Source organism: Megascapheus bottae, chromosome 1 (assembly GCF_031878675.1).
Source record: "Megascapheus bottae isolate mThoBot1 chromosome 1, mThoBot2.hap1, whole genome shotgun sequence".
NCBI lineage: Eukaryota > Metazoa > Chordata > Mammalia > Rodentia > Geomyidae > Megascapheus > Megascapheus bottae.
In genome coordinates, this window is record NC_143509.1 from 43,349,778 (window position 1) to 43,376,942 (window position 27,165).

The 27,165-nt window shown below is 47.3% G+C and overlaps 1 protein-coding gene across 2 annotated transcripts in view; it reads left to right on the forward strand.

Moving 5' to 3' along the window:
• The window catches only part of Ece2 (endothelin converting enzyme 2), a 53,165-nt gene extending 27,855 nt beyond the window's left edge, over positions 1-25,310 (forward strand). Inside the window, exons 1-19 of one of the 2 annotated variants that reach the window (XM_090343071.1) lie at positions 4,455-4,540; positions 4,772-4,858; positions 5,178-5,313; positions 5,411-5,626; positions 5,996-6,120; positions 6,227-6,373; positions 6,513-6,578; positions 15,933-16,121; positions 16,796-16,938; positions 17,274-17,388; positions 18,996-19,106; positions 21,893-21,991; positions 22,086-22,163; positions 22,637-22,740; positions 22,900-23,010; positions 23,135-23,202; positions 23,393-23,583; positions 23,695-23,790; positions 24,412-25,310. In XM_090343071.1, coding sequence (XP_090199197.1) covers positions 4,502-4,540; positions 4,772-4,858; positions 5,178-5,313; positions 5,411-5,626; positions 5,996-6,120; positions 6,227-6,373; positions 6,513-6,578; positions 15,933-16,121; positions 16,796-16,938; positions 17,274-17,388; positions 18,996-19,106; positions 21,893-21,991; positions 22,086-22,163; positions 22,637-22,740; positions 22,900-23,010; positions 23,135-23,202; positions 23,393-23,583; positions 23,695-23,790; positions 24,412-24,588 — 2,298 coding nt within the window. In that variant the 5' untranslated portion in view covers positions 4,455-4,501 and the 3' untranslated portion in view covers positions 24,589-25,310. Of the gene's footprint in view, positions 1-4,454; positions 4,541-4,771; positions 4,859-5,177; positions 5,314-5,410; positions 5,627-5,995; positions 6,121-6,226; positions 6,374-6,512; positions 6,579-15,932; positions 16,122-16,795; positions 16,939-17,273; positions 17,389-18,995; positions 19,107-21,892; positions 21,992-22,085; positions 22,164-22,636; positions 22,741-22,899; positions 23,011-23,134; positions 23,203-23,392; positions 23,584-23,694; positions 23,791-24,411 lie in introns of those variants that run through there. The other variant, XM_090343078.1, reaches the window with a different exon arrangement.
• Positions 25,311-27,165: the final 1,855 nt, after the last annotated feature.

The following is a 27,165-nucleotide window of genomic DNA, read 5'->3' on the forward strand; positions in this document are numbered from 1 at the left end:
TTTTTAAATTATTTATTTATGTTTGTGGGTTATAGGGCTTGAACTCTGGGCCTGGGCATTGTCCCTGAGCTCTGCAGCTGAAGGTTACCTCCCTACCCCTGAGCCTCAGCCCCACTTCTGGTTTTCTAGTGGTTAATTTGAGATAAGAGTCTCCCATTCCTAGGCTGGTGGGTGGAAGGCTCATGCCTGTAATCCTAGCTACTCAGGAGGATGGCCCAGAGTTCAAGCCCCAGGACAGACCAAAAAAAAAAAAGGTGTCTCATGTTCTTTAGTACCCAGGCTGGCTTTGAGCTGCCACCCTCCTGAGTAGGTAGCTTTATTTTACCTTTTTCTTCTGCCATTTAAAAATGTTGCATACATAGTGTCATATTGATAGTTATTTGCTTTATTCAACAAGTATTCTATTATTCTTCAACATGGAATTTTCCTCTCTTAATTTTTTGTTTGGATTATGAATGGTGCTCTGATGAACAAATATTTGGGAAAAAAATCCACAATCAAGAAGTTAATTTTAGGGGCCAGGAGTTTGGCCTAGTGGTAGAGTGCTTGCCTTGCATGCATGAAGACCCAGGTTCAATTCCTCGGTACCACGTACATAGAAAAAAGCTGGAAGTGGTGCTGAGGCTCAAGTGGTAGAGCTCTAGCCTTGAGAAAGCCCAAGGACAGTGCTCAGGCCCTGAGCTCAAGCCCAGGACTGGCCAAAAAACAAAACAAAACAAATACATGTCACCCTGCCTGGCTTTTGGAAAGCTCCCAATAAAGTCACATAAAGGAGCATGAAGAGATTTAAAAAAAAAAGGGGGGGAGGGAAATGGGTATCAAGACATGTGAAAGGGTATCAATGTATGTGAATTAATGTACCTTTTATCTGGCAAATATCATGTAACCCTTTTACTAATTACAATAAAATAAAAAAAAGAAGTTAATTTTAACCCAGGCATTGATGGTTCATACCTGTAAATCTTAGCTACTCAGGGGGCTGAGATGTGAGGATTATGATTCAAAGCCAGTTAGGGTAAACAAATCCATAGACTTTTATTTCCAATTAATCGCAAAAATAAATGAATAAGCCAAAAGTGGAGCTGTAATTAAGGCGAGAAAGTGCTAAACCTTGAGCAAAAACAGCTAAGGGACAGTGCTCAGTACCAGCACAAAAAAGAAAACAAAATTCAGCTAGGTTTGGTAGCCTGTATTTGCAATTCCAATATTTGGAAAGCTGTGGCAGAGGCCAGCCTGAATTACATAATATGACTCTCCCTCTCCCTCCGTTCCTCCCTTCCTTCCTCCCTCCCTCCCTCCCTCTCTCTCTCTCTCTCTCTCTCTCTCTCTCTCTCTCTCTCTCTCTCTCTCTCTCTCTCTCTCTCTCTCTCTCCCTGTCTCTCACACACCACACACACGTGCACACACAGTTTACAATCCCTGAATCTGAATCTGACTGTGTGACTGTGTGACTTGCTTTGTCCAACAGGGACCTTAGCTGGGGTTGAGGGCATGAATCAGTCAATAAGTGAGAGTGTCAGATGAGTTTGAGTCTTTTAACCCAAAAATAAAAGGGACACTAACAAATGCGATGAAGCCAAAGCTTAAAAAATGTTTGTGTGGGCTGGAAATGTGGCTTAGTGTTAGAGTGCTTGCCTAGCATACATGAAGCCCTGGGTTTGACTCCTCAGTACCACATAAACAGAAAAAATTGAAAGTGATACTATGGCTCAAGCGATAGAGTGCTAGCCTTGAGCAAAAGAATTCAGGGACAGTGCTCTGGTTCCAGTACAGGCACAGAAAAGAAAAGAAAAATAGTGTTTTGCTAATTTAAATCACAAAATTTAGGTTTGCTAGCTACTCAGGAGTCTGAGATCTAGGATCCTGGTTCAAAGCCAGACCAGGCACTAAACAGGTGCAAGACCAGCCCTGGTACTAAAGAACATGAGACTCTTATCTCCAATAAATCTCTAGAGAACAGTAAGTGGGGCTGTGGCTTAAGGGCTAGGGCTGTAGCCTTGAGCTAAAGAGCTCAGGGACAATGCCCAGGCCCAGGGGGTAGGGTGGTAGCCTTGAGGTATAGAGCTTAGGGACAGCTCCCAGGCCCAGAGTTCAAGCTCCATGACCCTCCCCCCCCACAAAAAATTGGGGTTGCCTGTTATGGAGCAAGAGCTAGTGGATGCAAACATCCTTTGGATAATGAGTATCTCCTGATGCAGTTTTCCAGAAGTAAACTTTCTGTGTCAGAATGTTCATACTTCAATACCTGTTGATTCATATTGAAGTCCACCAATTTATTAGCTACTACAAGTACATGAGGGTGCCTATAGTCCCCATTTTTTCCAATGTTGAGCACTGATATTTATTTTATCATCGTAATTACATTGTGCTTATATATTTCGCTTATGAATTTAAGAATGAATTGTAAGGCTGGACACTGGTAGCTCACAGATTTTTCACTAGGGCTGGCTTTAAACCTTGATCCTTCAATCTCAGCCTCCTGAGTAGCTAGGACTACAGGAGTAAGTGCCCGGGTGTATTTTTTTGAAGGGGGATAGGGTCTCCTTAACTTTTTTTTTCTTTTTCTGGTCCTGGGGCTTGGACTCCGGGCCTGAGCCTGGGCATTGTCCCTGAGCTCTTCAGCTTAAGGCTACCACCTTACCCCTTAAGTCACAACCCCACTTCCCATTTTCTAGAGGTTAATTGGAGATAAGAGTCTCAAGATTTTAGTGCCCAGGCTGGCTTTGAACTATGATCCTCAAATCTCAGCCTCCTGAGTAGCTAGGATTACAGGTGCAAGCCACTGCACCTGACTCTCCCTCACTTTCTTTAACATTCATGATTTTCATGCTCTGTCTCTGAGTAGCTGCCAACCTTACAATTCTAGTTTCTAGCTATAAAGTTTGAATGATAATAATAAAAATGAAATCACAATGAACACTTTTTTTTTTGTAGGTCATGGGGCTTGAACCTCTGGGCCTGGCCGATGTCCCCACTCAAGGCTACGGCCCTAACCCTGGTCCTGGGCATTGTCCCTGAGCTTTTCAGCTCAAGGCTATCTCCCTACCTTTAAGCCAGCCCCATTTCTCATTTCTAACGATTACAGGTGTGAGCTACCGTGCCCACATGGCACAATGAACACCTTTTATGTGCCAGGCACTGTTGTGTGCAGTTTACAATTTTTTTTCATTTAATTCTTAGAGCCACCCTTTCAAGTAGCTTCTATACTTATTTTCATTTTACAGACGGTGGAACTGAGTCAGGGTTCCAAATGTATCATCTTAGTAGTGACACCATACTATCTCCTTTTTGAGAATGTGCAATTTTAGGGATCATCTCCATTTATCATCCATCCTTTCTCTGCCATAAGATTATTCCATGTTGGAACCACTTGGAGCAAGACGTCTGGGAACTGGAGTGGGAGTCATGAAATGTATTATGCATTTGCCACCACTTCAAGCCTCCTGAGGCCAAATTCATATTCTCTTTGGAGGTGAGGGGGCGATAATGAGTCATATTCTCCCCCCCCCCCCACCCTCTCTCTCTCCCTCCCCTCTGCCGGGCCTTCTCACAGCCCGTTGTAAAATACATACGGCACTCTTTAGTACAGCAGACTGCAACACCAGGCCTGATTAAGAAATGACAATATGGAAGGCAGATGGCAGATGCATGGATGCCACACTGTTGCCTTTCAGTTAAATACTGCTTGGTGTTATTTTTTTTTTCTCCCTTTGTAAACCTCCCAAATAAAATCGTTTGCTTTACCCAAGTTAGAAGTGTTAGCACGTCTTTTCTTTAAATATCTGTGCATGGCTGTTTTTTTCCCTGCCAATTTGTCACCATCTGTAACCCTCCCTTTATGAGATGATCTGATGACAGCAATTATCTTGGAGAGTAGAAGTGAGGTCTTGGGGCGACATGTAAGAGTGACATCCATATGGGCTGTGTGTGTGGTGTGTGACACCCCAGTGCTTGGTTGTGCTGTATGCGTGTGTACCCAGGGATGGTGTACGTTGGCTGTGGTGTGTGTTGTTGTGTCATACACTGTGAGTATGGAGTGTGCGTCCGTTTGGTGTAGAAAGCGGCCAGCCTGTGTGCTCCTGGGGGTGGGGGAGGCGTTTACAGGGGGTGGAGAGGGGCTGAAATGTGGAGACTTGGACAGGTGTTGAACCCGGCTGGGAGGAGGGGAAGTGACGGACGGTCGGTCGCAGGAGGACCTCCGGGAGATGGGGAGCCGACAGGGAAGGACAAGGGGGTCCCCAGGGTGGCTGGAAGGCCACGCTCGCCCGCCCCGAGTGCGGGGAGGGCGCCGCCGGGCTCCGCCCCTCCCCCGCTCCCACCCCCGGGCGCGGCGCCGCGGGGCGGGGGGACTGGGCGGGCGGGGGCCGCGGCCGAGCGGGGGGCTGCGGCAGCGGCTGCGATGGCGGGCGGTGGCCGCGGGGCCGAGCGGGTGCCGGGGGCCGCCACTCCGGCAAGGGTGAGCCACTGGGAGCCCTGAGACACCGCCCGGCCCGACTCTGCCATGAACGTCGCGCTGCAGGAGCTGGGCGGCGGCGGCACGGTGAGTGGGGGCCCCGGGCCCCGGGGGAGAGGCTGTGGGCAGGGGACGGCGCCGGGCACCGGCCCGGGCTCGCCGAGGTGGTGGGCTTCGTGGAGGCCTTCGGGATGTGTGAGGACCCCCAGGCCCAAGCGGCTGGCAGGTGGGATGGGGCGGCGGGGGCCGGGGGCGCTGCGCGGCGGGCGCACGGCGCCCGCGGCCCGACCTCGACTGGCGCCTCCGACTGTCTGGCAGATGGTGGAGTACAAACGCGCCACGCTTCGGGATGAAGACGCATCCGAGACCCCCGTAGAGGGCGGGGCCTCCCCGGACGTCCTAGAGGTGGGCAGCGCGGGCGGGCGGGGGGGGGGCTCCCTCTCTCTCCAGGCCCCCGCTGCCGCGTGATGCCTGACCAAACTAGCGGCCCAGGGCTGTTCGGGAGGGTCCCTGGCTCCACGGAGACCCTGGTGAGATCCTAAGCCATGACGTTGCACAGAACAGGAGAGACCTTAAGTCCACCTGCCTCGTTGCCCCTGGCCCCAAGTGAACCCCATCAGCCCCTCTGCTCCCTGGTTCTGTGAAGGGGCACTGCCCTCATCGCTAGAAGGCACTTGTGTCATCTCAGATCCCTGCCCTGGAGCTCCACAGCTGTCTTCCCCAGGTGGGATTCCGGAAGAGGACAGGACAACTCTTCGGCCCGCACACCCGGCTGGAGCTGATCTTGGCAGGTGTTTCTCTGCTGCTGGCTACACTGCTTCTGGGCTGTCTGGTGGCCCTGGGGATCCAGTACCACAGAGGTAGGTGGCCTACAATTACCCCCGGTCCTCATAGCTGTAGGGGGGGTGCAGCCTTCCTGCTCCTTCCAAACCCTACCCTCCACGCTCCCTGCCACAGACCCATCCCGCAGCACCTGCCTCACAGAGGCCTGCATCCGAGTGGCTGGGAAAATCCTGGAGTCTCTGGATCGAGGGGTAAGCCCCTGCGAGGACTTTTACCAGTTCTCCTGTGGAGGCTGGATTCGAAGGAACCCCCTGCCTGATGGGCGTTCTCGCTGGAACACCTTCAACAGCCTCTGGGACCAGAACCAGGCCATACTGAAGCACCTACTTGGTGAGTGAGGCCGGCAAGGAGGCTGGGCACTGAGTAGGTACTCAATAAATGTCCATGGCTGAAGAGGTGATGAGATTGCTCCGTGAACACCTCAGAGGAGAGCAGAGGGCTTTGAGAAGTGCAGATGGATTTGAGAGGTAGACCTCAGAGAATAATAGAGGAGTGTTCCTCCTGTATGGTCCAGACGTAAGCAGCAGGGACCTTGAAGGTTTCTGCAGATGAGGAGAAACCATGATTGCTAGATCTGCATAAACAGGACTACTTATGGAAAGGACAAGGAGAAAGACCAAGCAAATACCAGGGTCTCCTACTCAACCTGTAGTGGTAAGCTAATCACTATGTGGATCCCGTGTTATATATACCTTGTAGAGAATACTACCTTCAACTCCAGCAGTGAAGCGGAGAGGAAGACACAGCGCTTCTACCTGTCCTGCCTGCAGGTGGAGCGCATTGAGGAGCTGGGAGCGCAGCCGCTTCGAGACCTCATTGACAAGGTTCTGGGTGGGGACTGTGGACAGAGGGGAGCAGGAGGGAAAGGATGGGGTCCAAGAAAATGTTGGGAGACCTATGCCAGAGGCTCACTTGACTATCTCTGCTTAGATTGGTGGTTGGAACATTACGGGGTCCTGGGAGCAGTACAACTTCATGGAGGTGCTGAAGGCAGTGGCGGGGACCTACAGAGCCACACCATTCTTCACTGTCTACGTCAGTGCTGATTCCAAGAGTTCCAACAGCAATGTCATCCAGGTGGGAGGGGACTCGGGGATGCTTTGCTGAGCCTAGACTCCCTTCCCCAATGACAGGCCGGGAGAGCCCCTCGCTCCGCATAGGACTCCATGTTCTAGAACGGTTCTAGGGGAACCATTTTCTTCCTGTGCTGTTGCAGGTGGACCAATCTGGACTCTTTCTGCCATCCCGAGATTACTACTTAAATAGAACTGCCAACGAGAAAGTAAGGAGTCTCTTCAGAACCCATCCCAGCCCTTCCTCAAGGGGCTGGTCTCATGTGTTATGCTCTTTGCTCAGTGAGCAGACCTTCCTCTCTTCCTTTCACCCTCTCTCCCTTCATTCCTCTTACTCTTAATAATTTTTGTTGGTGGTAGTGGTTGTGGGGCTTGAACTCATGGCTTGGGCACTGTCCCTGAGCCAGGCTGGTGCTCTACCACTTTTAGCCACAGCTCTACTTCACTAAGAAGTTCATTCTGGGGGCCAGGAGCATGGCCTAGTGGTAGAGTACTTGCCTAGCATGCATGAGTCCTGAGTTGGATTACTTGGTATCATATACATAGAATAAAGCTGGAAGTGATATTGTGGCTCAAGTGGTAGAGCACTAGCGTTGAGAAAGCCCAAGGACAGAGCCCAGGTCCTGAGTTCAAGCACCAGGACTGGCAGAAAAAAAAAAAGAAATTTGTCCTGTAGCTCCCAGAAATTTCTCAGGGCAGGAAGGAAATGACACAATGAGCAGTGCTTAGGGAAGCCAGTTTGGCTGAAGGTGAGTGGAGGCAAGAGAAGGTGTCTGGAGGCAAAGTAAGCATCTTTGCAGCGTTCTATCTGTGAATTAGTAAGAGCCTAGGGGAGGAAGTAGTAGGAGGAACATTATAAAACAAAGGCTGCAAGAGATGTAATCAATCCAGAATCATGAGTTTTTGGTGACTGGTTGGTGACTGAAGTTGTAAGGCTGACAAATGGTGGAATAGAGAGTTACTTAGGAAATAAAGGGTATCTGAAGAACCAGCTTAGGGGATGTTAGGAGAGAGGAGATCGTGTGATATTATAGGATAAGGAATCAGATTTCAAGTTCAGTCTGGGCTGTGCTGCTTGGTGTGTGTGTTGATTGATTTTGCTGGCTGTTTTTCATCTCCCAAGCTAGGATACTGAGATCTGAAGACTGAGGTTCAGAGCCATCCCAGGCAGACAAACCTGAAAGACTCTTTGTTTCAATTTTAGGCAACAAAAATCACAAATGGAGGTGTAGCTCATGTGGTAGAAGGCCTGCTTTGAGTGAAAAAGTGAGAACATGAGGCCTTGAGTTCAAGCCCCAGTATTGGCACAAAAACAAAGCATGCGGGGTGGGGAGATAAACTATACCTTATATGAGGCAGAGGGTGTGGAGGGCAAGCTTATGCTCCTGCATGTGATACAGACTCAATATGAGAATTTGAGGATCCTGCATACCTGCTGTGGGACAGGCCGAAGTGCAATGGAATCATGAAAAGACACAATGGAAAGGGTGCCAAAGGTATTAGATACATCTTTTAAAACCCAGGCAAAGATGAGGGACAGGTGAGCAAAAGTGTTTAAACAAGCAGTGAAGAAAAGAACATAATTTCTTTTTTTTTCCTCTGAGCTTCTCCTTTTTTTGTTTGTTGTGGAGCTTGAACTCTGGGCTAGGACCCTGTTCCCGAGCTTTTCAGTTCAAGGCTACCACCCTACCCCTTGAGCCACAGTGCCACTTCTGGTTTTCTGGTGGTTAACTGGAGATGACTCTCACAGACTTTAGTGCCCGGGCTGGCTTTGAACTGAGATTCTCAGATCTCAACCACCTGAGTAGCTAGGATTACAGGCATGAGACTGGCTTTTTTTTTCCTCTTAAAATATTTTATTAGGGGCCAGGAGTTTGGCCTGATGGTAGAGTGCTGGCCTAGCATGTATGAAGACCTATGTTCGATTCCTTGGTACCACATACATAGAAAAAGCCAGAAGTGGTGCTGTGACTCAAGTGGTAGTGCTCTAGCCTTGAGAAAGCCCAAGGACAGAGCTCAGGCCCTGAGTTCAAGCCCCAGGACTGGCAAAAAAAAAAGTGTTAGCTTTAAGTAGTTGTACAAAGGAGCTAGCTATCATTTAACAAAGCAGTTTATGAATACAGTGGTCTTGATCCATCACCCCTTCTAACATTCTCACCCATCCCTTCAAACCACCCCTTCCCTTACTTTTCTTAATTTTGTAGGATATTCATTGAATTTTGACTGCATTCTCCCCTCCCCCCCACAATAACTTCTTGTAGTTTTAGTATATCTATTTACTTCCTTTATTCTCCTTCCCCATTTTTGTGTGTTTGCTGGTCCTGGGACTTGAACTTAGGTCTGGCATTCTACCACTTGCACTATACCTCTACTTCCAGCTTTTTTGCTCATTAATTGGATATAAGAGTTCCACAAATCTGTCTTTCTGACTGGCTTTGAACAGAAATCCTCAGATCTCAGCTTCTCGATGAGTTGGGATTTAAAGGTGGGCCACACTGGTGCTAATCTTAGTTACTGCCTTTAGATATGATAAACAGTTCTTAATTTTAGTGGAATCTAATGGATCAAGATTTGTCTTTTGAATTCATGATATTTCATCTTTTTTACTGTACTTTATTGCCAGAGGTAACATATAGAGGGGTTACAGCTACATTCATGAGGTAGTGGGTTCCTGAGCTTCTTTTGCTCAAGGCTAGCATTTTACCACTTGAGCCATAGGGCCACTTCTGGCCTTTTCTGTTTATGTGGCACTGAGGAATCAAACCCAGGGCTTTATGAACGCCAAGCAAGCACTCTACCACTAAGCCACATTCCCAGCTTGAAAAGAACATAATTGAGGACCACTATGGATTAGGACAACCTGTGAAATCCTTTTTGTGAATTCTTTCTCTTTTGTGTCAGTACTGCATTTTGAACTCAGAGTCTGGGTGCTACCTACAACTTTTTGCTTAAGGCTGGTGCTCTGCCACTTGTGGAACAGCTCTACTTCTGGCTTTTTTTTTTTGTCAGTCATGGGACTTGAACTCAGGACCTGGTTGCTGTTCCTGAGCTCTTTTTAGCTGAAGATTACCACTCTACTGCTTTAAGTCACAACACCACTTCCAGATTTCTTGGTTGTTAATTGGAGTTAAGATTCACATGGACTTTTCTGCCCAGGATGGCTTGGAAATTCGATCCTTAGATCTCAGCCTCCTGAGTAGCTAGGATTACAGGTATGAGCCACACTTGCCTGGCTTTGTGTCATTCTCTTTTTTTCTTGCCAGTCCTGGGGCTTTAACTCAGGGCTTGAACACTGTCCTTGGGCTTTCTCAAGGCTAGAGCTCTACCACTTGAGCCACAGCACCATTTCTGGCTTTTTCTATGTATGTGGTACCAAGGAATCAAACCCCGGTCTTTGTGCATGTTAGGCAAGCACTCTACCACGAGGCCAACTTCCTGGCCCCTTGTGTCATTCTTTTGCAAAAATTTTGTGAGAATTTTCAGTCAAACCCAGAGGGAACAAGTCATTGACTCTGCCCTCTAAGAGATGGAGGAGCCATGAAATACTGGTGACCTTGTCCTGTTTGTGGTTGTTGAGACTGCAGTAGAGAAGAATGGGCTTCTCAGTTTGAGTCTCACAAGGAAGTGTTTGAATGCCTGGGAAAGTTAGGCCCCAGTCTGTGGAGAAGGCTCTGCAAAGGGAGCTGCTTAGGCAAAAGCTTTGAAGCTTACTGGCAGACTCAAGGAGAGAATGAGCAGGAGGGGACAGCGGCCAAGTCCTCCTGGACAGGTATGTAGAAACCATTTTATGTATGAACTTTGTGGGTCAGGATTTACAACTGTTCTGTTTTTGTTTTTGGTACCAGTGACCAAGATTTGAACTTGAACTCTTGTGCTCTCATGTGGCTTATTTGCATATAGTTGATCCTCTATCACTTGAACCATGCCTCTAAGTCTAGCATTTTGATGATTAATTGGAGCTAGAGTGTTGTCAACAGTTCTGAAGACCACTACGGATTAGGACAACCTGTGAAATCCTGATCCATCATCTGACTTCAGCCTCCTGAGTTACTAGGATTATAGGTGTGTGCTACCAGCCAGTTAGCCTTGTTTTTTTTTTTTTGTTTTATATACTCTTGCTATTGTAGTCCACGTTAGCCTCAGACTCTCAGCCTCCTGAATGTGGGAACAGGTGTGCACCAGCAACTTGATACTTATACAACCTCTTTCATTTTTTTTCTTTTGGCCAGTCCTGAGCTTGAACCCAGGGCCTGGGTACTATCCCTGAGCTTCTCTGTGCTTAAGGGTAACATCTACCACTTGAGCCACAGCAGCACTTCTGGTTTTTTCTGTTTATGTGGTACTAAGGAATGGAATCCAGGGCTTCATTCATGCTACACACGCATTCTACCACTAAGCCATATATCCAGCCTTCCTTTTTTTTTTTTTTTAAACCAGTGCTGGGGACTGAACGCAGCACCTGTGCAACACCTCTGGTATTAGGCTAGACAATTGCTAGGTCACAGGGCTACATGCTTAGCATGAGACAGGATGTTTTTATGTTACCTTTACTCAAATGAATCTCCTGCCTCAGCTTCCTGAGAGTTAGAACTATAAAAATGCATCACTGCACTGAGCAAATTTGGGAATTTTCTTAAAAGCAATTGAAAGAAAAAGATCAAAGTGGTGTAAGCCGATGTGTGATATTGATATGATCTGCGTCAGAAGAAAGTTTTAAGAATTCATGATAGAATTATATCACCCAGTGCTTTGAAAAAGCCAAGAGGGAAGTTAGGTTTGGCTATCTGGTTGCCTTGGCAAGAAATCTGCTAGCACCTAGGGAAAGGTGCAATGTGAAAGGTTAAGCTAGGATAAAAATGAGTGGTACAGAGGGTTCAAGAAAGGCACACACACTCTCTTTCTCTCCCCCTCACTCTCTCTTTCCCTCTCCTTCCCCCCAGTTATTGGGCTTGAAGTCAGACTAGGTTCTGTCCTGAGCTTAATGCTAGTGCTTTGACACTTGAGCCATAGATCCACTTCTAGTGTATGTGTGTGTGTGTGTGCACACGCGCATGTGTGCGTGCGTGCTTGCAGCATGCGTGCATGCACATGCGTGCATATTTGTCTAATGGAAATAAGAGTCTCATGGATTTTTCAGCCCTGGCTGGCTTTGAGCCATAATCCTTAGCCTCTTGAGTAGCTAGAATAACCAGGTATAAGTCACCAGTACCCAGAGTGTGTGCCTGCTGGTTCTCTCTCTCTCTGTCTTTCTCTCTCTCCAAGATTTTTTAAATTACCATACATTGTACACAGGGCATTTCAATGTGACATTTCCATATGTGCAGACAATGTGTTACCCTTCAGCCTCACCCCGTCTAGCACTTTCCCTTATCCTCTCCCTCCCTTTCCTTTCCTTTCCTTTTTCTTTTCTCTCTCCCTCTCTCTCTCTCTCCCTCTCTCTCTCTCTCTCTCTCTCTCTCTCTCTCTCTCTCTCTCTCTCTCCCCCCCCCCTCTCTCTCTCTCTGTACACATAGACACATGGTGTTTAAACTCAGAACTTAGGCATTGTCTTTTAGCCTTTCCACTTAAGGCTAGCACTCTGCCATTTGAGCTACAGCTTCGCTTTTACTTTTTTTTTTTTATTAAAAGTTTCATGGGCTTTTTTTTTTTTTTTGTCTGTACTGGCTTCAAACCTAGATCCTCAGATTTCAGTCTCCCGAATAGTTTAGGATCATAAGCATGGGTCACTGGGCATGCTCCCACTCTTTTTTTTTTTTTTTTTTTTTTTGCCAGTCCTGGGCTTGGGCTCAGGGCTTGAGCACTGTCCTGGGGCTTTCTCAAGGCTAGAGCTCTACCACTTGAGCCTCAGCACCACTTCCGGCTTTTTGCTATGTATGTGGAGTACTGAGGAATTGAACCCAGGTCTTCGTGCATGCTAGGCAAGCACTCTACCACTAGGCCAAACTCCTGGCCCCATGCTCCCACTTCTTAAAAAAATTATAGTAAATCTTCAGGTTTTCTTTCTTTCCTTCCTCTCTTCCTCCTTCCCCCCTCCTCCCCCCTCTCTTTTTCTTTCATGGGGCTTGAACTCATGGCCTGAGTGCTGTCCTTTAGCTTTTTCTTTTTTTTTTTTTTTTTGCCAGTCCTGGGCTTCAGCTCAGGGCCTGAGCACTGCCCTTGGACTTTCTCAAGGTTAGAGCTCTACCACTTGAGCCTCAGCACCACTTCTGGCTTTTTTCTATGTATGTGGCACTGAGGAATTGAACCCGGGTCTTCGTGCATGCTAGGCAAGCACTTTAACCACTAGGCCAAACTCCCGGCCCTCCTTTAGCTTTTTTGCTCACAGCTCCACTTCTGGTTTTCTGGTGGTTAACTGGAGATAAGAGTCTCATGAACTTTTCTTCCTGGCTGGCTTGGAACTATGATCCTTAGATCTCAGCCTCCTGAGTAGCTAGGATTACAGACATGAGTCCACCAGTGTCCCACTTTCAGTGAGATTTCTTAGGCGATCTTCATACACAGACATATAGTGTTTTGTTTTGTTTTGTTTTTTTTGCCAGTCCTGGGTTTGAGCTCAGGGCCTGAGCACTGTCCTTGGACTTTCTCAAGGCTAGAGCTCTACCACTTGAGCTCAGCACCACTTCCGGCTTTTTTCTATGCATGTGGTACCGAGGAATCAAACCCGGGTCTTCATGCATGCTAGGCAAGCACTTTAACCACTATGCCAAATTCCCGGCCCCTGCATATAGTGTTTTGATATTATTTGTTTTCTATTATTTTCTTTCCTTCTCCCCCATGCTCTTTATACTGCCAAATAGTCCCATAGTTACAATCAAGTTATATATACATATATATATATATGTATGTGTGTATGTATATATACATACATATACATATGTATATGTGATGTATGTATGTCATTAAAATCTATATCCCAGGGGTCAGGAACATGACTCAGTGGGAGAGTGTTTGCCAAGCATGCAGGAAGCTCTGGGTTTGATTCCTCAGTACCACATACACAGAAAAAGCTGGAAATGGTGCTGTGGCTCAAGTGGTAGAGCATTGGCCTTAAGCAAGGACAGTACCCAAGCCCTGAGTTCAAGCCCCAGGACTGGCAAAAAGAAATATCTAGATTCCACAAATGGGAAAAAGTATGATGAAAACAAAGTCTTCAAGTGAAGGGTAGGAGCATAGTGAGAGGAAGAGATGTAGTACATCGTATTAGAGATTCCCTTAGAATCTGGGGTGATTGGGGTTGATACTCAGACATCTTTCTTTGCTGCTAACAAGAAAAAGGAGCAGGAAGGAAGACACAGGGAAGAGAAGAAGTTTTGAAGCAAACAGAATAGATATCCAGGGTTCTAAAACTTTTCAATGAAGTAGAAGAAGTTTTAGATATTTACATTCCCATATCCTTACTTGAATGCTTTGAATGACTACATCCAGTGTGCACCTCTGCCTTCTGATATTGCTTTTTAACCTTCATGGAATCCATTTTCTAAAAAATAAAGACATTTTTCAGATCTGAAAAAATATTAAAAAGCTGGATGTTGGGCTGGGAATGTGGGTTAGTGGTAGAGTGCTTGCCTAGTATACATGAAGCCCTCAGTAGAGTGCTAGCCTTGAGCAAAAGAAGTTCAGGGACAATGCCCAAGCCCTGAGTTCAATCCCCAAGACTGGAAAAAAATTAAGTAAGCTCAAGGATTAGACAGCTATCCTTGAGCAAAAAATGTTCAGAAACAGTGCCCAGGCCCTGAGTTCAAGCCCCAGGGACTGATACGTACACAAAAAGGATGGGGTGTGAAACCAGGCATGGATGTATACATAATCCCAGCACTTAGGAAAGGCCTAATGAATTGTATGCCAGGCTGAGCAATGAGATCATGTCTAAAAAAGAAAAGGTGGGAGGTGGTCTCTGAAAAGAGGGTTGATACTGAGCAGTATTGAAGGTCTATATTTCTCCCTTCCATCATCCAGTACTTACTGAGAACTTACTCGGTGATAGGCACTGGGCTTAAGCCCGAGGCTATAGTGCTGAGAGCAAAGCAAATAGCCTCTGTCCTCATGGAGTTCTAGGGCTTGATGGGTGCAGGCAAGATGAGTGCTGTGGGCCTAGTAGTATTCAGGCCTGAGTCACATTCTGAGTCTGCCATGTGATTGTTTGTGAGAGAAGTCAAGTCCTGTCACCTTCCAAGGCTTTTTTCTGGGTAAAATGAAACATATCCACTTTATTCAGCCGTGTGTGTGTGTGTGTGTGTGTGTGTGTGTGTGTGTGTGTGTGTGTGTGTGTGTAAGTTTGAAATCTAAAGGATGAGAAGTAGAAGAGATTTGAGGCTGGCAGGTGCCAAATTCCCTGAGGGGTCCAGTCAGCTGTTCAGGTGAAGGCATGTGGCTGATAATAGACGGGGACAACCAAAGGGGCTTTAAGAAATGAGAAGGCAGGGCTGGGAGTTCAGCCTAGTGGTAGAGTGCTTGCCTAGCATGCATGAAGACACGGGTTCAGTTCCTGGGTACCACATATGTAGAAAAAGCCAGAAGTGGTGCTGTGGCTCAAGGGGTAGACCTCTAGCCTTGAGAAAGTCCAAGACAGTACTCATGCCCTGAGTTCAAGCCAGGACTGGCAAAAAAAAAAAAAAAAGAAAGAAAAAAAGAAATGAGAAAGCAAAGTAATATGGGACATAGAACATCCACATGGCAAAGACAGTTCTGTGCTTAGCCCTGTTGAGGGATATGGTGGTGGATAATGGCAGTAATTTAAACAACACTCTTCTTCAGTCAATGACATGCAAGTACACAGTTTAATAAGCAAGACAGAACAGAAAGTGGTAAGCACTGTGACAGAAATGACACAGGGTCGGGCTGGGAGTTTGGCCTAGTGGTAGAGTGCTTGCCTAGCATGCATGAAAACCCGGGTTCAATTGCTCAGTACTACATACATAGAAAAAAGCTGGAAGTGGTGCTGAGGTTCAGCTCTAGCCTTGAGAAAGTCCAAGGACAATGCTCAGGCCCTGAGTTTAAGCTCAGAACTGGCAAAAAAAAAAATTACACAGGATCATGACAGTAACATAAAGCAGAAGAGATAATGGATCCTGGCACTAGTGGCTCACGCTATATTCCTAACTGCTCAGGAGGCTGAGATCTGAGGACAATAGTTCAAAGCCAGCCCGGGCAGGAAAGTCCATTAGACTGTTATTTACCATAAACTTCCAAAAAGCCAGAAGTGCAGCTTTTCCTCAATTAGTAGAGCACTAGCCTAGAGAAAAAAATGTTCAGAGACAGTGCCCAGGTCCTGAGTTCAAGCCCTATGACCAAAAACAAAGAGAGAAAGAGAGACAGAGACACAGAGACACAGAGACTCAGAGACTCAGAGAGACAGCAAGAGGAACGGGGAGGGAGGGGAAGATAGGGAGAGAGAGAGAGGGAGAGACAGAGACAGAGACAGAGACAGAGAGAGACAGAGAAAGGAAGAGGAAGAGGAAGAGAGGGGGAAGAGAGAGAAAGACTCTATGTAGGTAGAACAGATTCCAGCTTTGGACAAGGGCAAGAGTTCTTGCTGGCTGTGAGGACAAGTGGGGGTTTCACAGGTGCTCACTGCCTACCTGAACTACATGGAGGAGTTGGGAATGCTGCTGGGTGGCCGGCCGGCCTCTACCCGGGAACAGATGCAGCAGGTGCTACAACTGGAGATACAACTGGCCAACATCACAGTGCCCCAGGACCAGCGGCGTGATGAGGAGAAGATCTATCACAAGATGAGCATTGCAGAGCTGCAGGTGGGGCAGGAAGGGCACTGGCAGGGGCCAGCCTCTGGCAAGACTACCCGCTTCTTTTTCTCTTTCCTGAGTTAGCTAGTCTCCCTTGATTTCCTTGCTTGCCAGATGCACTGTTGTTATCCTGGGGGAAAAAAGTGATTATCTTAAGCCACCACTCTCAAGACCATCCTTTGTTCCTTTTGTTATTGTTGTTGTTGTTGTGTAGAGAGACCCAGGGAAAGATTGTGTTAAATTTTAGAAATGTGGATAAGATGGCCACAGAACAATGAGAATACATATGTCTGAATTTCCCTCAGACCCCTACTGTGTCAGCATGTTTGGTATTGGATTATGGGAAGGTTAGGGAAGGGGAGGTTCTGGAAGAGAAGCCAAGCATGTGCAAGGCATTGAGGGGGTGATACTTGATCAACTGTTATGAAAATATTGAATATCTGTGTCCCAGCTGAATATCACACATGCTGGTTTTCCTTGTATAGGATATGGTTGGGCTTCCAGACTGTAGGGTGCTCAAGCCTCGAAAAAGGATTATTGCAGGCAAAATTGGCCAAGCAGCTAGTCACTGTTGCCATGGCAATGGGAAGAACTCCTAGGCTATAGCCTCAGTTGGGGAGGAGGACTGTTGGAAGCAGAATGGGCAGAGGAAGAAGTCTGAGACTTTTCTTTTTCTCTCTCAGGCTCTGGCACCCTCCATAGACTGGCTTGAGTTCCTGTCTTTCTTGCTGTCACCTTTGGAGTTGGGTGACTCTGAGCCTGTGGTGGTATATGGGACAGATTACTTACGTCAGGTGTCAGATCTCATCAATTGCACAGAACCAAGGTGGAGTGGGGGGGCGGGAGGAGTCCAAGGTGCAGAGGGTGGGGCTTGGGGCTCTGGAGATTTCCATGGTGGGGGGGTCATATGCATTCAGAGTGACATTTGATAAGGCCCTGGACCTTCCAAATACTCATGAACGTCTGTAGGCTCTTTCTAGGCTGTGACTTGCATCCTTACATCATGCTCCAAGTTGACTTCTCCAGACAGGTGTGGAGATAGGGCCTCTAGCACAACTGTCACATGTTTCTCTCAGGACTCCTGCACATTCCCAGGCACTGGTTAGGGGCAGGGAAAGGTACCCCAGATGCTCTTTCCTGATTTTCTTGTATGGATGCCAGCATCCTGAACAATTACCTGATCTGGAACTTGGTACAGAAGACAACCTCGAGCCTGGACCGACGTTTTGAATCTGCACAAGAGAAGCTGCTGGAGAGTCTCTATGGCACCAAGAAGGTGGGCTTTCTGTTTCTGCTCCCTGCTTTCTGGCCCAATCTACGTAGTGTGTCAGGTACATTTGCCTGGTAGGGTGCAGAGGCATAGTTTGGAGCAGTTTGATCTGAAGCTGTTCTGAGTTCCCAACACCTCCATTTTTAACCTGTAGGACCTGGGGCATGTCATCTAGTTTTTCTGACTCTTCATTTCCTGGGCTGTAAAGCAGGAATAATTTTCAGCAGTCTTGAGGATTTACTGGATTAATATAAGTGAAGCACTTACCTTCATAGTCTAGGGACTCAGCTTTGATGATGAGGATGAAGATGAATAAATTCTGTTATTTGTTTCAGGATGCTCTTTAGGGATAATACACTTCAAAATATATTACATTTGGGGTGTAATTTGATTCGCAATAAATCAAAGACTTTCTCTGTGCTATAGGAAAGAGCAGGGAAGTGCTCTACCTAGGGAATATTGAGGGAAGCAGTAGGTGAGTTTTCCTTCAGAAGAAGTGACAAGTGAAGAATGAGTTTCATCAAGAATGAGGGTAAGAGTGTCATTCCAGGCTGAAGAAACAGCAAGTGCAAATTCCTAGAGACCAGAAGGAATAGGACATTGTGGGTTTGTACATGTTCTGGAAGGATCCTGAGAACAGGACAACAGAGACCGGGCATAGACAGGTGGACACAGGGCATTCATAAAGGGACTTGGCTGTCCTGTTAAGACTATTGTTGAAATAGCTGGAAGTGGTGCTGTAGCTCAAGGGGTAGAGCTCTAGACTTGAGAAAGCCCAAGGATAGTGCCCAGGCCCTGAGTTCAAGCCCCAGGACTGGAGGGAAAAAAAACAAAACTGTTGTTGATTCCTTCGTAGAGGGCAAGCATGGCAGTAGCCATGGAAACACAGTAACAGATTAGGTATTCATAGTCCTTTGAGCATCCAAATAGATAATGGAGGGAAGTGCCTAGGGTGGAAGGGAGATGAGACAGACACCTGATAAGGTGTCTAGCCTGTTCAGGCAAGAAAATTATAGAGGAGGGGCTGAGAATGTAGCCTAGTGGTAGAGTGCTCACCTTGCATACACAAAGCCTGGAGTTTGATTCCTCAGTACCACATACATAGAAAAAGCTGGAAGTGGTGCTGTAGCTCAAGTGGCAGAGTGCTAGCCTTGAGCAAAATGTGTCCAAGGACCGTGCCCATGCCCTGAGTTCAATCTCCATGACTGGCAAAAAAAAGAAAAAAAAAAGAAAATTATAGAAGAGACATGAATCCGAGCCAGTAAAAACTAGTAAAAGACCAAAGAAAGAAACTGGGTGATGGAGAATGTAGGATAATGCCCAAGTTTCTGTCATGGGAAATGGGTTGCATTTAAGCCAGAATTGTGGCCCTAAGTAAAGAAACATTTAAACTCCAGTGTGACCTCTCAGAAACATTAGAGGAGAGTGCAGAGAAGAGAGGAAGTTGCAGATATGTTCCATCAGGATTTGCTGCTGGGGTTGGAATAGCTTGAGCTATATTCCATCATTTCTCCTGAGACTGAGGGAGAGATGGCAACCCAAGCCCAAGCCTCTGTTGTCCAGAGCTGAGAAGGGCCCTCAGAGCAATCTCTGGGTCCTTTGTCCCTTTACAGTCCTGCACACCAAGATGGCAAACCTGTATCTCCAACACAGATGATGCTCTTGGCTTTGCCTTGGGCTCCCTGTTTGTGAAGGCTACATTTGACCGACAAAGCAAGGAAATTGTGAGTCTGTAGGCTTCTTTCAATACTATCTTTTGCTTTATTTAAAATTCACTGTTTACATACATATATATGTATATAAACGTGTGTGTGTGTGTGTGTGTGTACTTGTAGAAAAATAGGAAATTCATGAACACATGAAGAGTGATTGCTTCGGATAGTGGAATTAAGAGATTTTGTTGAGTGGGCGCTGATGGTTCATGACTGTAATCCTAGCTACTCAAGAAGCTGAGATCTAAGGATCTTGGTTCAAAGCCAGGCCAGGCAGAAAAGTCTGTGAGACTCTTATCTCTAATTAACCACTAAAAAGCTGGGAATAGAGCTGTTGCTTAAGTGGTAGAGCACCTTGAACAAAAAGGAAGCTTATGGACAGTGCCCAGGCCCTGAGTTCAAGCCCCTAGACTGGCATAGAGAAAGAAAAGAAGTAGGGGAGGAAAGGGGTAAGGGAGAGAGAGAGGGAGGGAGGGAGGGAGGGAGGGAGAGAGAGAGAGAGAGAGAGAGAGAGAGAGAGAGAGAGAGAGAGAGAGAGAGAGAGAGAGAGAGAGAGAGAGAAAGCTGAGTACTGTCCCTGAGCTTTTTTGATCAAAGCTAGTGCTCAATCACTTGAGCCACATTTCTGACTCTTTTGGTAGTTAATTGGAGATAATATGCTCATGGACTTTCTTGCTTGGGCCGGCTTTGAACTATGATCCTCAGATCTCAGCCTCCTGAGTAGCTAGGATTTATAATGAGCCATGGGCATCTGGCTACTTTTTGAATTTTAAAATTGATTTTATATTATCATATAACTAGATAATAACTTTAATCTTAGGAGATGATGATATATTTGCTTAAAGTATTATCCATATGGATGTTTGTGGCAGTATTATTTATAATTAGGGGAAATGAAACAAGTTTGGGCTGGGTGCTGGTATTCATTCCTGTAACCTTAGTTACTTAGGAGGCTGAGATTTGAGGATAGCAGCTCAAAGCTAGCCTGGGCTGACAAATCTGAGAGATTCTTTCTCAAACCAGAAAAAAGCCAGAATTGAAGGCATGATTCAAGTGGTTGAGCTCCAACCAGGAGTAAAAAAGGTAAAGAGTGTGAAACCTTGAGTGTGAGCTCCAGTACCAGCACACACACGCACACACACACACACATACACACACCACATGACACAGGACAAATAAATTATTAGCTGGGTGCTGGTGGCTCATGCCTATAATCCTGCCTTCTCAGGAGGATGAGATCTGAGGATTGTGATTTGAAGCCAGCCAGGCAAGAAAGACCCTGGAACTCTTACCTGCAATTAACCACCAGAAAGCTGGAAGTAGGGCTATGTGGCTCAAGTAGAATGCTAGCCTTGAGCAAATATCTTAAGGATAGTGCTAAGGTGAGGCTCAAGTCCAAGGACAATGTACTAGCTGGGCATTATGGAACACACTTGTAATCCAACAGTTAGGAGGCTAAATCAGCAAGATTATGAGTTTGAGGCCAGCCAGTGTTACTTAGTAAGACTCTGCCTCAAGATGCATTGTATTCGTAAATGACACGTTGAACTGAAGCTCCTTTGTACAAACAAAGATAATTTAAAAAGGAATATATTAAGCCAGGCGCCTGTGGCTCCCGCCTGTAATCCTAGCTACTCAGGCGGCTGAGATCTGAGGTTCAAAACCAGCCGAGGCACAAAAGTCTGTCAGCTTTTTTTTTTTTTTTTTTTGTGGGTCATGAGGATTGATCTCTGGGCCTGAGTACTGTCCCTGAGCTCTTCAGCCGAAGGCCCCGCCCTCCCCTAGATCCACAGCCCCGCTTCTTAGTCCTCAGGATGGCTTTGAACCATGATCCTCAGATCGCAGCCTCCTGAGTAGCTAGGATTACAGGCATGATCCACTGTGTCCAGCTTTCTGAGACTCTTATCTCCAATCAAGCATCAAAAAACTAGAAGCAGCTGTGCTTCAAGTAGAACCGTGGTAGCGTTGAGCTGAAGAGCTCAGGGACAGCTCCCAGGCCTAGAGTTCAAGGCCCACAACTGACAAAAAAAGGAAAGAAAGAGAGAGAGAGAGAGAGGAGAGAGAGAGAGAGAGAGAGAGAGAGAGAGAGAGAGAGAGAGAGAGAGAGAGAGAGAGAGAGAGGAAGAAGAAGAAAAAGAAGAAGAAGGAGAAGAAGAAGAAGAAGAAGAAGAAGAAGAAGAAGAAGAAGAAGAAGAAGAAGAAGAAAGAAGAAGAAAGAAGAAGAGGAGGAGGAAGAGGAGGAGGAGGAGGAGGAGGAGGAGGAGAAGAAAGAAAGAAATCTATTAAAGAAAATCAAGCCAGGTGTGGTGGCTCACACCTGTCATCCTAGCTACTGAGGAGGCTGTGATCTGAGGATTGCAGTTCAAAGCCAGCCCAGATACTAAGGTCTGTGAGACTCATATCTCCAATTAACCACCAGAAAACTGGAAGTGGCCCTGTGGCTCAAGGAGTAAGTTGGTGGCCTCGAGCTGAAGAGCTCAGGGACAATGCCCAGGCTCAGAGTTCAAGTCCCACAACCAACCAAAACAAAAGAAAAAGAAAAGGAAGAAAGGAAAAAGAAAAATCAATGTACTATATTAAGCTATAATATTAACTTATTGGCAATGAAGATGTTTAATTAGGAAAAGAAAGCTATCTATAATGCCAATACCTTCAAGTATGATGTGTCCTCATTCCTGGAATGTACAGACACTTTAGTGGATAGACATTCCACTGCTTAATGCTGGGCAGGGATAGCACTCTGGGGTGGATGGCTCGGCAGGGATGCGGGGAGGATGACTTATGTCTTTCCCACTCAGGCAGAAGGGATGATCGGTGAAATCCGGTCTGCTTTTGAGGAGGCCCTGGGACAGCTGGTTTGGATGGATGAGAAGACCCGGCAGGCAGCCAAGGAGAAAGTGAGTGGGGCTGGGGCACCATCTTGAGGTAGGGACTGAATATTCAGTTTTGCCTGGAACTGGGTAGGGAAACTCATAACCTGGGTCTCTTCAGGCAGATGCTATCTATGATATGATTGGTTTCCCGGACTTCATCCTAGAGCCCAAAGAGCTAGATGATGTGTACGATGGGGTGAGTAAGTGTGTGCACAGCACACAGGGAGGGCACTGTCCCCAGGCTTCAGTTACTGGGACTCTAGCAGTGGGAGGGAAAGAGCTGCTTGTTTGTTTCTATTAGAGGCACATGTGACAACCAATATTGCATCAGTGGTGACTCCGTGCCAGCCTGTGTGCTAGATGGCAGTAAAGCATAGTGTTAATGAGCTAGTAGGGATTTGGAGTCAAGCCTGAGTTCAATTACATTCTAACCTTGGATAAGATCGAAGGTCTTAGTTTCTTTATCTGTAAAATGGAAATCCTACTAGTAACCTACCTCACAGGTTAGAAAAAACATCTGCAGCATAAATATTGGCAATTATCTATGAACTACTTGACTCCCATTTTATAGCTGAGTAAACTGAGGCTAGGAGATACTAATTAGTAGCCAAGCTAGGACTATTATCTTCTCCAACATGATCTCACTTGCTATTTCTCAACATCCCATAGTATGAAGTTTCTGAAGATTCCTTCTTTCAAAACATGTTGAATCTGTACAACTTCTCTGCTAAGGTGATGGCTGACCAGCTCCGCAAGCCTCCCAGCCGTGACCAGTGAGAATAGAAGGACACAGATTTGGGGGCCTCTTGGGGAAGGGAGGAGCCAATGTTTCCAAGGAGTGGCACAAGGCTTTTGAGGAAGCAGGATGCCATGGCACTGCTGGGGGGGCATGGGGAGATTCTAAGACCTCAGCCTCTCCCTCTTCTTTCCAGGTGGAGCATGACTCCCCAGACAGTGAATGCCTACTACCTTCCGACCAAGAATGAAATAGTCTTCCCGGCTGGCATCCTGCAGGCCCCTTTCTATGCCCGCCACCACCCCAAGTGTGTCTGAAGCAGGAGGGGCTGGGTGTCAGGGCCTGGGCCTGTGGGTGACCTGGGAGCACTACTGGAAGGGGGAGGACAAGTCCCCCTGCTGTGTCCTCACTCAGCTTTCCTCATCTACCAGGGCCCTGAACTTCGGTGGCATTGGCGTGGTAATGGGCCATGAGTTGACACATGCCTTTGATGACCAAGGTAGGGGCCCATAGAGTAGTCTCCTCCAGTCTAGAATTCCCAGTGGCTCCTGTAAGGCCTTGAGATGTTGGGGGTAGGCCTTAAGGGCTCTATGGGCCTGGAGTTTGTGGACCAGGTCTGATGGGGGCACTCTTGTCCCCCAAGAGGAGAGCCATCATATTGGTGGGGTGCAAAGGTGAGTTTTCTTCAGGGCGTGAGTATGACAAGGAAGGAAACCTGCGGCCCTGGTGGCAGAATGAATCCCTAGCAGCCTTCCAGAACCACACAGCCTGCATGGAGGAACAGTACAACCAGTACCAGGTCAATGGGGAAAGGCTCAATGGCCGCCAGACGCTGGGGGAGAACATCGCAGACAACGGGGGGCTTAAGGCTGCTTACAACGTGAGTGGCCTGGTGGGCCTCCAGTGGCCAAAGCCTGTGGGTGTGAGTGGAAGGGTGTGGGGGAAGTGGCAGGCCCATGGGGACTTGCTGTCCACTTTCTCCCTCTCCCAGGCTTACAAAGCATGGCTCAGGAAGCATGGGGAAGAGCAGCAGCTACCCGCCGTGGGGCTCACCAACCACCAACTCTTCTTTGTGGGATTTGCCCAGGTACTGACCCCTGGAAGAACTGGGGTGTACCCTCCTCCCCACTCTCTTCAGGGGACATCATGAAGTCAGTTACACAGGAAAGAGTTTGGGAAGTGGGGCTGAGGTTGGGGTGGGGAAGACCTTGCACCCAGGGTCTAGGCAGCCTGAGGCAACCTTGATAGGATTTTGCAGACCTCAAATGACAGGACTGCACACTGGAGCAGGAGTGGGGGTTGCAGCCTGCACAGATCCTTTCCATCTTCCTGTGCAGTGCTGTGGAGGTAGAAACTAAAGCTTGGGGATACAGAGTGGCTTTGTAGAACCACCCAGGAATCAAGCAAGTGGTAAGAGCGAGGCCTCCAGTGGGCCTCCTTTGGATACTCTGCACTGCTGCAGCAGGGCTGTCGAAGGACAGTACATTTCTCTCAGCCATGTTCACACTGAGCGTCCAGGCCTGAGAGGGCGGGAGGGAACATTCCTTTCCTCGGAGTGAGAGGCTGGTTAAGCCCCATCATCACTCTTGAGGCCTCCTGGGCAGAGAGGCTAGGCCAGTGGTGGTTTGTGTCCTGGAGATGGCTCTGCTGTAGCCCAGGCTACAGCATACCAGACACCATATGTTGCCATGTCTGTCCTGGCCCACAGGTGTGGTGCTCGGTCCGCACACCAGAGAGCTCTCACGAGGGGCTGGTGACCGACCCCCACAGCCCTGCCCGCTTCCGAGTGCTGGGCACTCTCTCCAACTCCCGTGACTTCCTGCGGCACTTCGGCTGCCCTGTCGGCTCCCCCATGAACCCAGGGCAGCTGTGTGAGGTGTGGTAGATCTGGGAAGAAATGGCTGGCTATTGCCAGGGCCTGGGACTTCTAGGTTAGGAAAAGCAAGTAGGAGCTGGGCTGGGTCCAGCCTTGTCATAACCCTAGGTGACAAGAGTAGTCCCCCATCAACCACCACATTGTGCCTCTGCTTTGGGAGTGACCCTGCCTCCAGCAGAGCCCCCACCATTCACTGTGACATCTTTCCATGCCACCCTGCCTGGAGGAGATGTAGATGTGGGCACCAGTTTCCTAAAGGAAGGAGTCTGCCTTTTGGTCCCAAGCTTAATGAGCCTGAGGGCTGCAGGGGCTGATGGGCCCAGCCCACTCCAGGCCTGGGACTGTGTCTGTTAGCTGCTCCCCAGGTTTGCTCTGCCTGGGTTGGAGTGGGCTCAGTTCCTTTCAGCCCCAACCTTGGGACTGTCCCCCACTCCGTGTGCTGCTGCTCCTAGTTCTGCTGCTCCGTACTCAATAGGCAAATGGCTGTGCTTGGCTCTTAGCTGGCAGAAGGCCATGGGCTTGAAAAGTCTTCCTGATGCCCCATTTCACTGGGGTGACTGGGAAAGTGGGTTTCTGTATTTCAGGATACAAGTCATAAGGGGTAACTAATTGTCCCCAAACCAAACAGGACAGATGGAAGAACAGAATATATTTTTACATGGAATAGGGTGGGGAGGGTATGATCTCAGCCCTGTAGGACCATGTGCCAATAAATAGACCCGCATCAGTCAGCCCGTCTCTTCCTTCAATCCTGTTTTCATTTATTCATTTACTCATCCCACCAATATTTTATTGAGAAACTTCTATGTGTCCAGCATTCTTCCAGACACTCATTTATTCATCAGAGCCAGGGGAGTGTTTGAAGCCCTGAGAAGGTAGACAAAAGTAGACGGTAGAGGAATGGATGTTCAGTCTGGGCAGAGCACTTTCTCTACTTTAAGGCTGGAAGGATTTGTAGCTCTATTCCACTAGTGCATATAGCTAGCTTGACACAGTATGAGTAAAACCCAGGCTAGATCAGCTTAGAAGATGGGTGGGTGGTTCTTACCTTACAGTGGAAAGAAGTCCTGAAGCTTAGAAAATGAGACTCTGGGGGTCTAGAGGCATAGCTCAGTTGGTAGCCAATAAGTGAAAGTGTCAAGTACTGAGTTCAAGTCTCTGTTTGCAGCTAAAACATGTGTTTCTCCAAGGCTTAAAGGAATGGAGCTTCTGAGAGTCAGTCAGTACACATACACACACACATACTCACAGAGGACTGCCAAATGTCAGACAAAGAAACTGCAAATATGGCCTCTACTCTACAGTGGGAGAGGGGAAAGGAATGTTTATCAAAAACCAGGCACCTGGGCAGGGAGTTTGGCCTAGTGGTAGACTGCTCATGCATGCATGAAGCCCTGGGTACAATTCCTTGGTACCACATACACAGAAAAAGCCGGAAGTGGCAATGTGGCTCAGATGGCAGAGCATTATCCTTAAGAAAAAAAAGTATCCAAGGACAGTGCCCAGGCCCTGAGTTTGAGCCCCAGGACTGGCCAAAAAAAAAATAAATAAATAAATAAAATAAAATAAAAAAACAAAAATCAGGCACCTCTGCTAGCTGGCTCACTTCTTTATTCATTCATCCATTTAATAATTTATACATTAGTAGATTTACCTTTTTTTCGTGGGTCATGTGGCTTGAACTCAGCCTGGGCGCTGTCTCTGAGCTCTTCACGTCAAGGCTACTACCCTACCCTTGAACCTAGCCCCACTTCCCATTTTCTAGAGGTTAATTGGAGATAAGAGTCTCAGGCCCTTTTGTGTCCTCACTGGCTTTGAACCTTGATCCTCAGATCTCAGCCATCAGAGTAGCTAGGATTACAGGTGTGAGCCATCATGCCCAGCAAGTCTGTGAGATCTTACCTGTAATTAACTACCAAAGAACAAACAAACAAAAACAGTCATAAGTGGAGCTATGGTTCAAGTAGCAGAGCACTAGCCCTGAGCACAAAAACTCAGGAACAGAGCACAGGCTCTGAGTTCAAGGCCCAGGACTGCTACACACAACAAACACACACATACATACACACACACACACACACACACACACACACACACACACACACACACACACACACACACGGAGTTCAGGTCAACGTGTCAAGTAAAAATAATTACTAGGGCCAGGAGTTTGGCCTAGTGCTAGAGTGCTTGCCTAGTATTCATGAAGACCCGGGTTCAAATCCTCGGTACCACATAATATATGGAAAAAGCCAGAAGTGGTGCTCAGGTGGTAGATTGCTAGCCTTGAGAAAGCCCAAGAACAGTGGTCAGGCCCTGAGAGTTCAAGCCCTAGGACTGGCAAAAAAAAAAAAAAAAAAAAAGAAAGAAAAAGAAAAAAAAGAAAAGAAATTAGGACTGAGTTTGGCCTCGTGGAGAATGCTTGCCTAGTATGCAGAAAGACCCAGGCTTCAATTCCTTGCTACCACATACATAGAAAAAAGTCAAAAGGGGTGCTGAGGCTCAGGTGGTAGAGTTCTAGCCTTGAGAAAAATCCAAGGACAGTGCTCAGGCCCTGAGCTCAATCCCAGGACTGGCAAAAAAAAA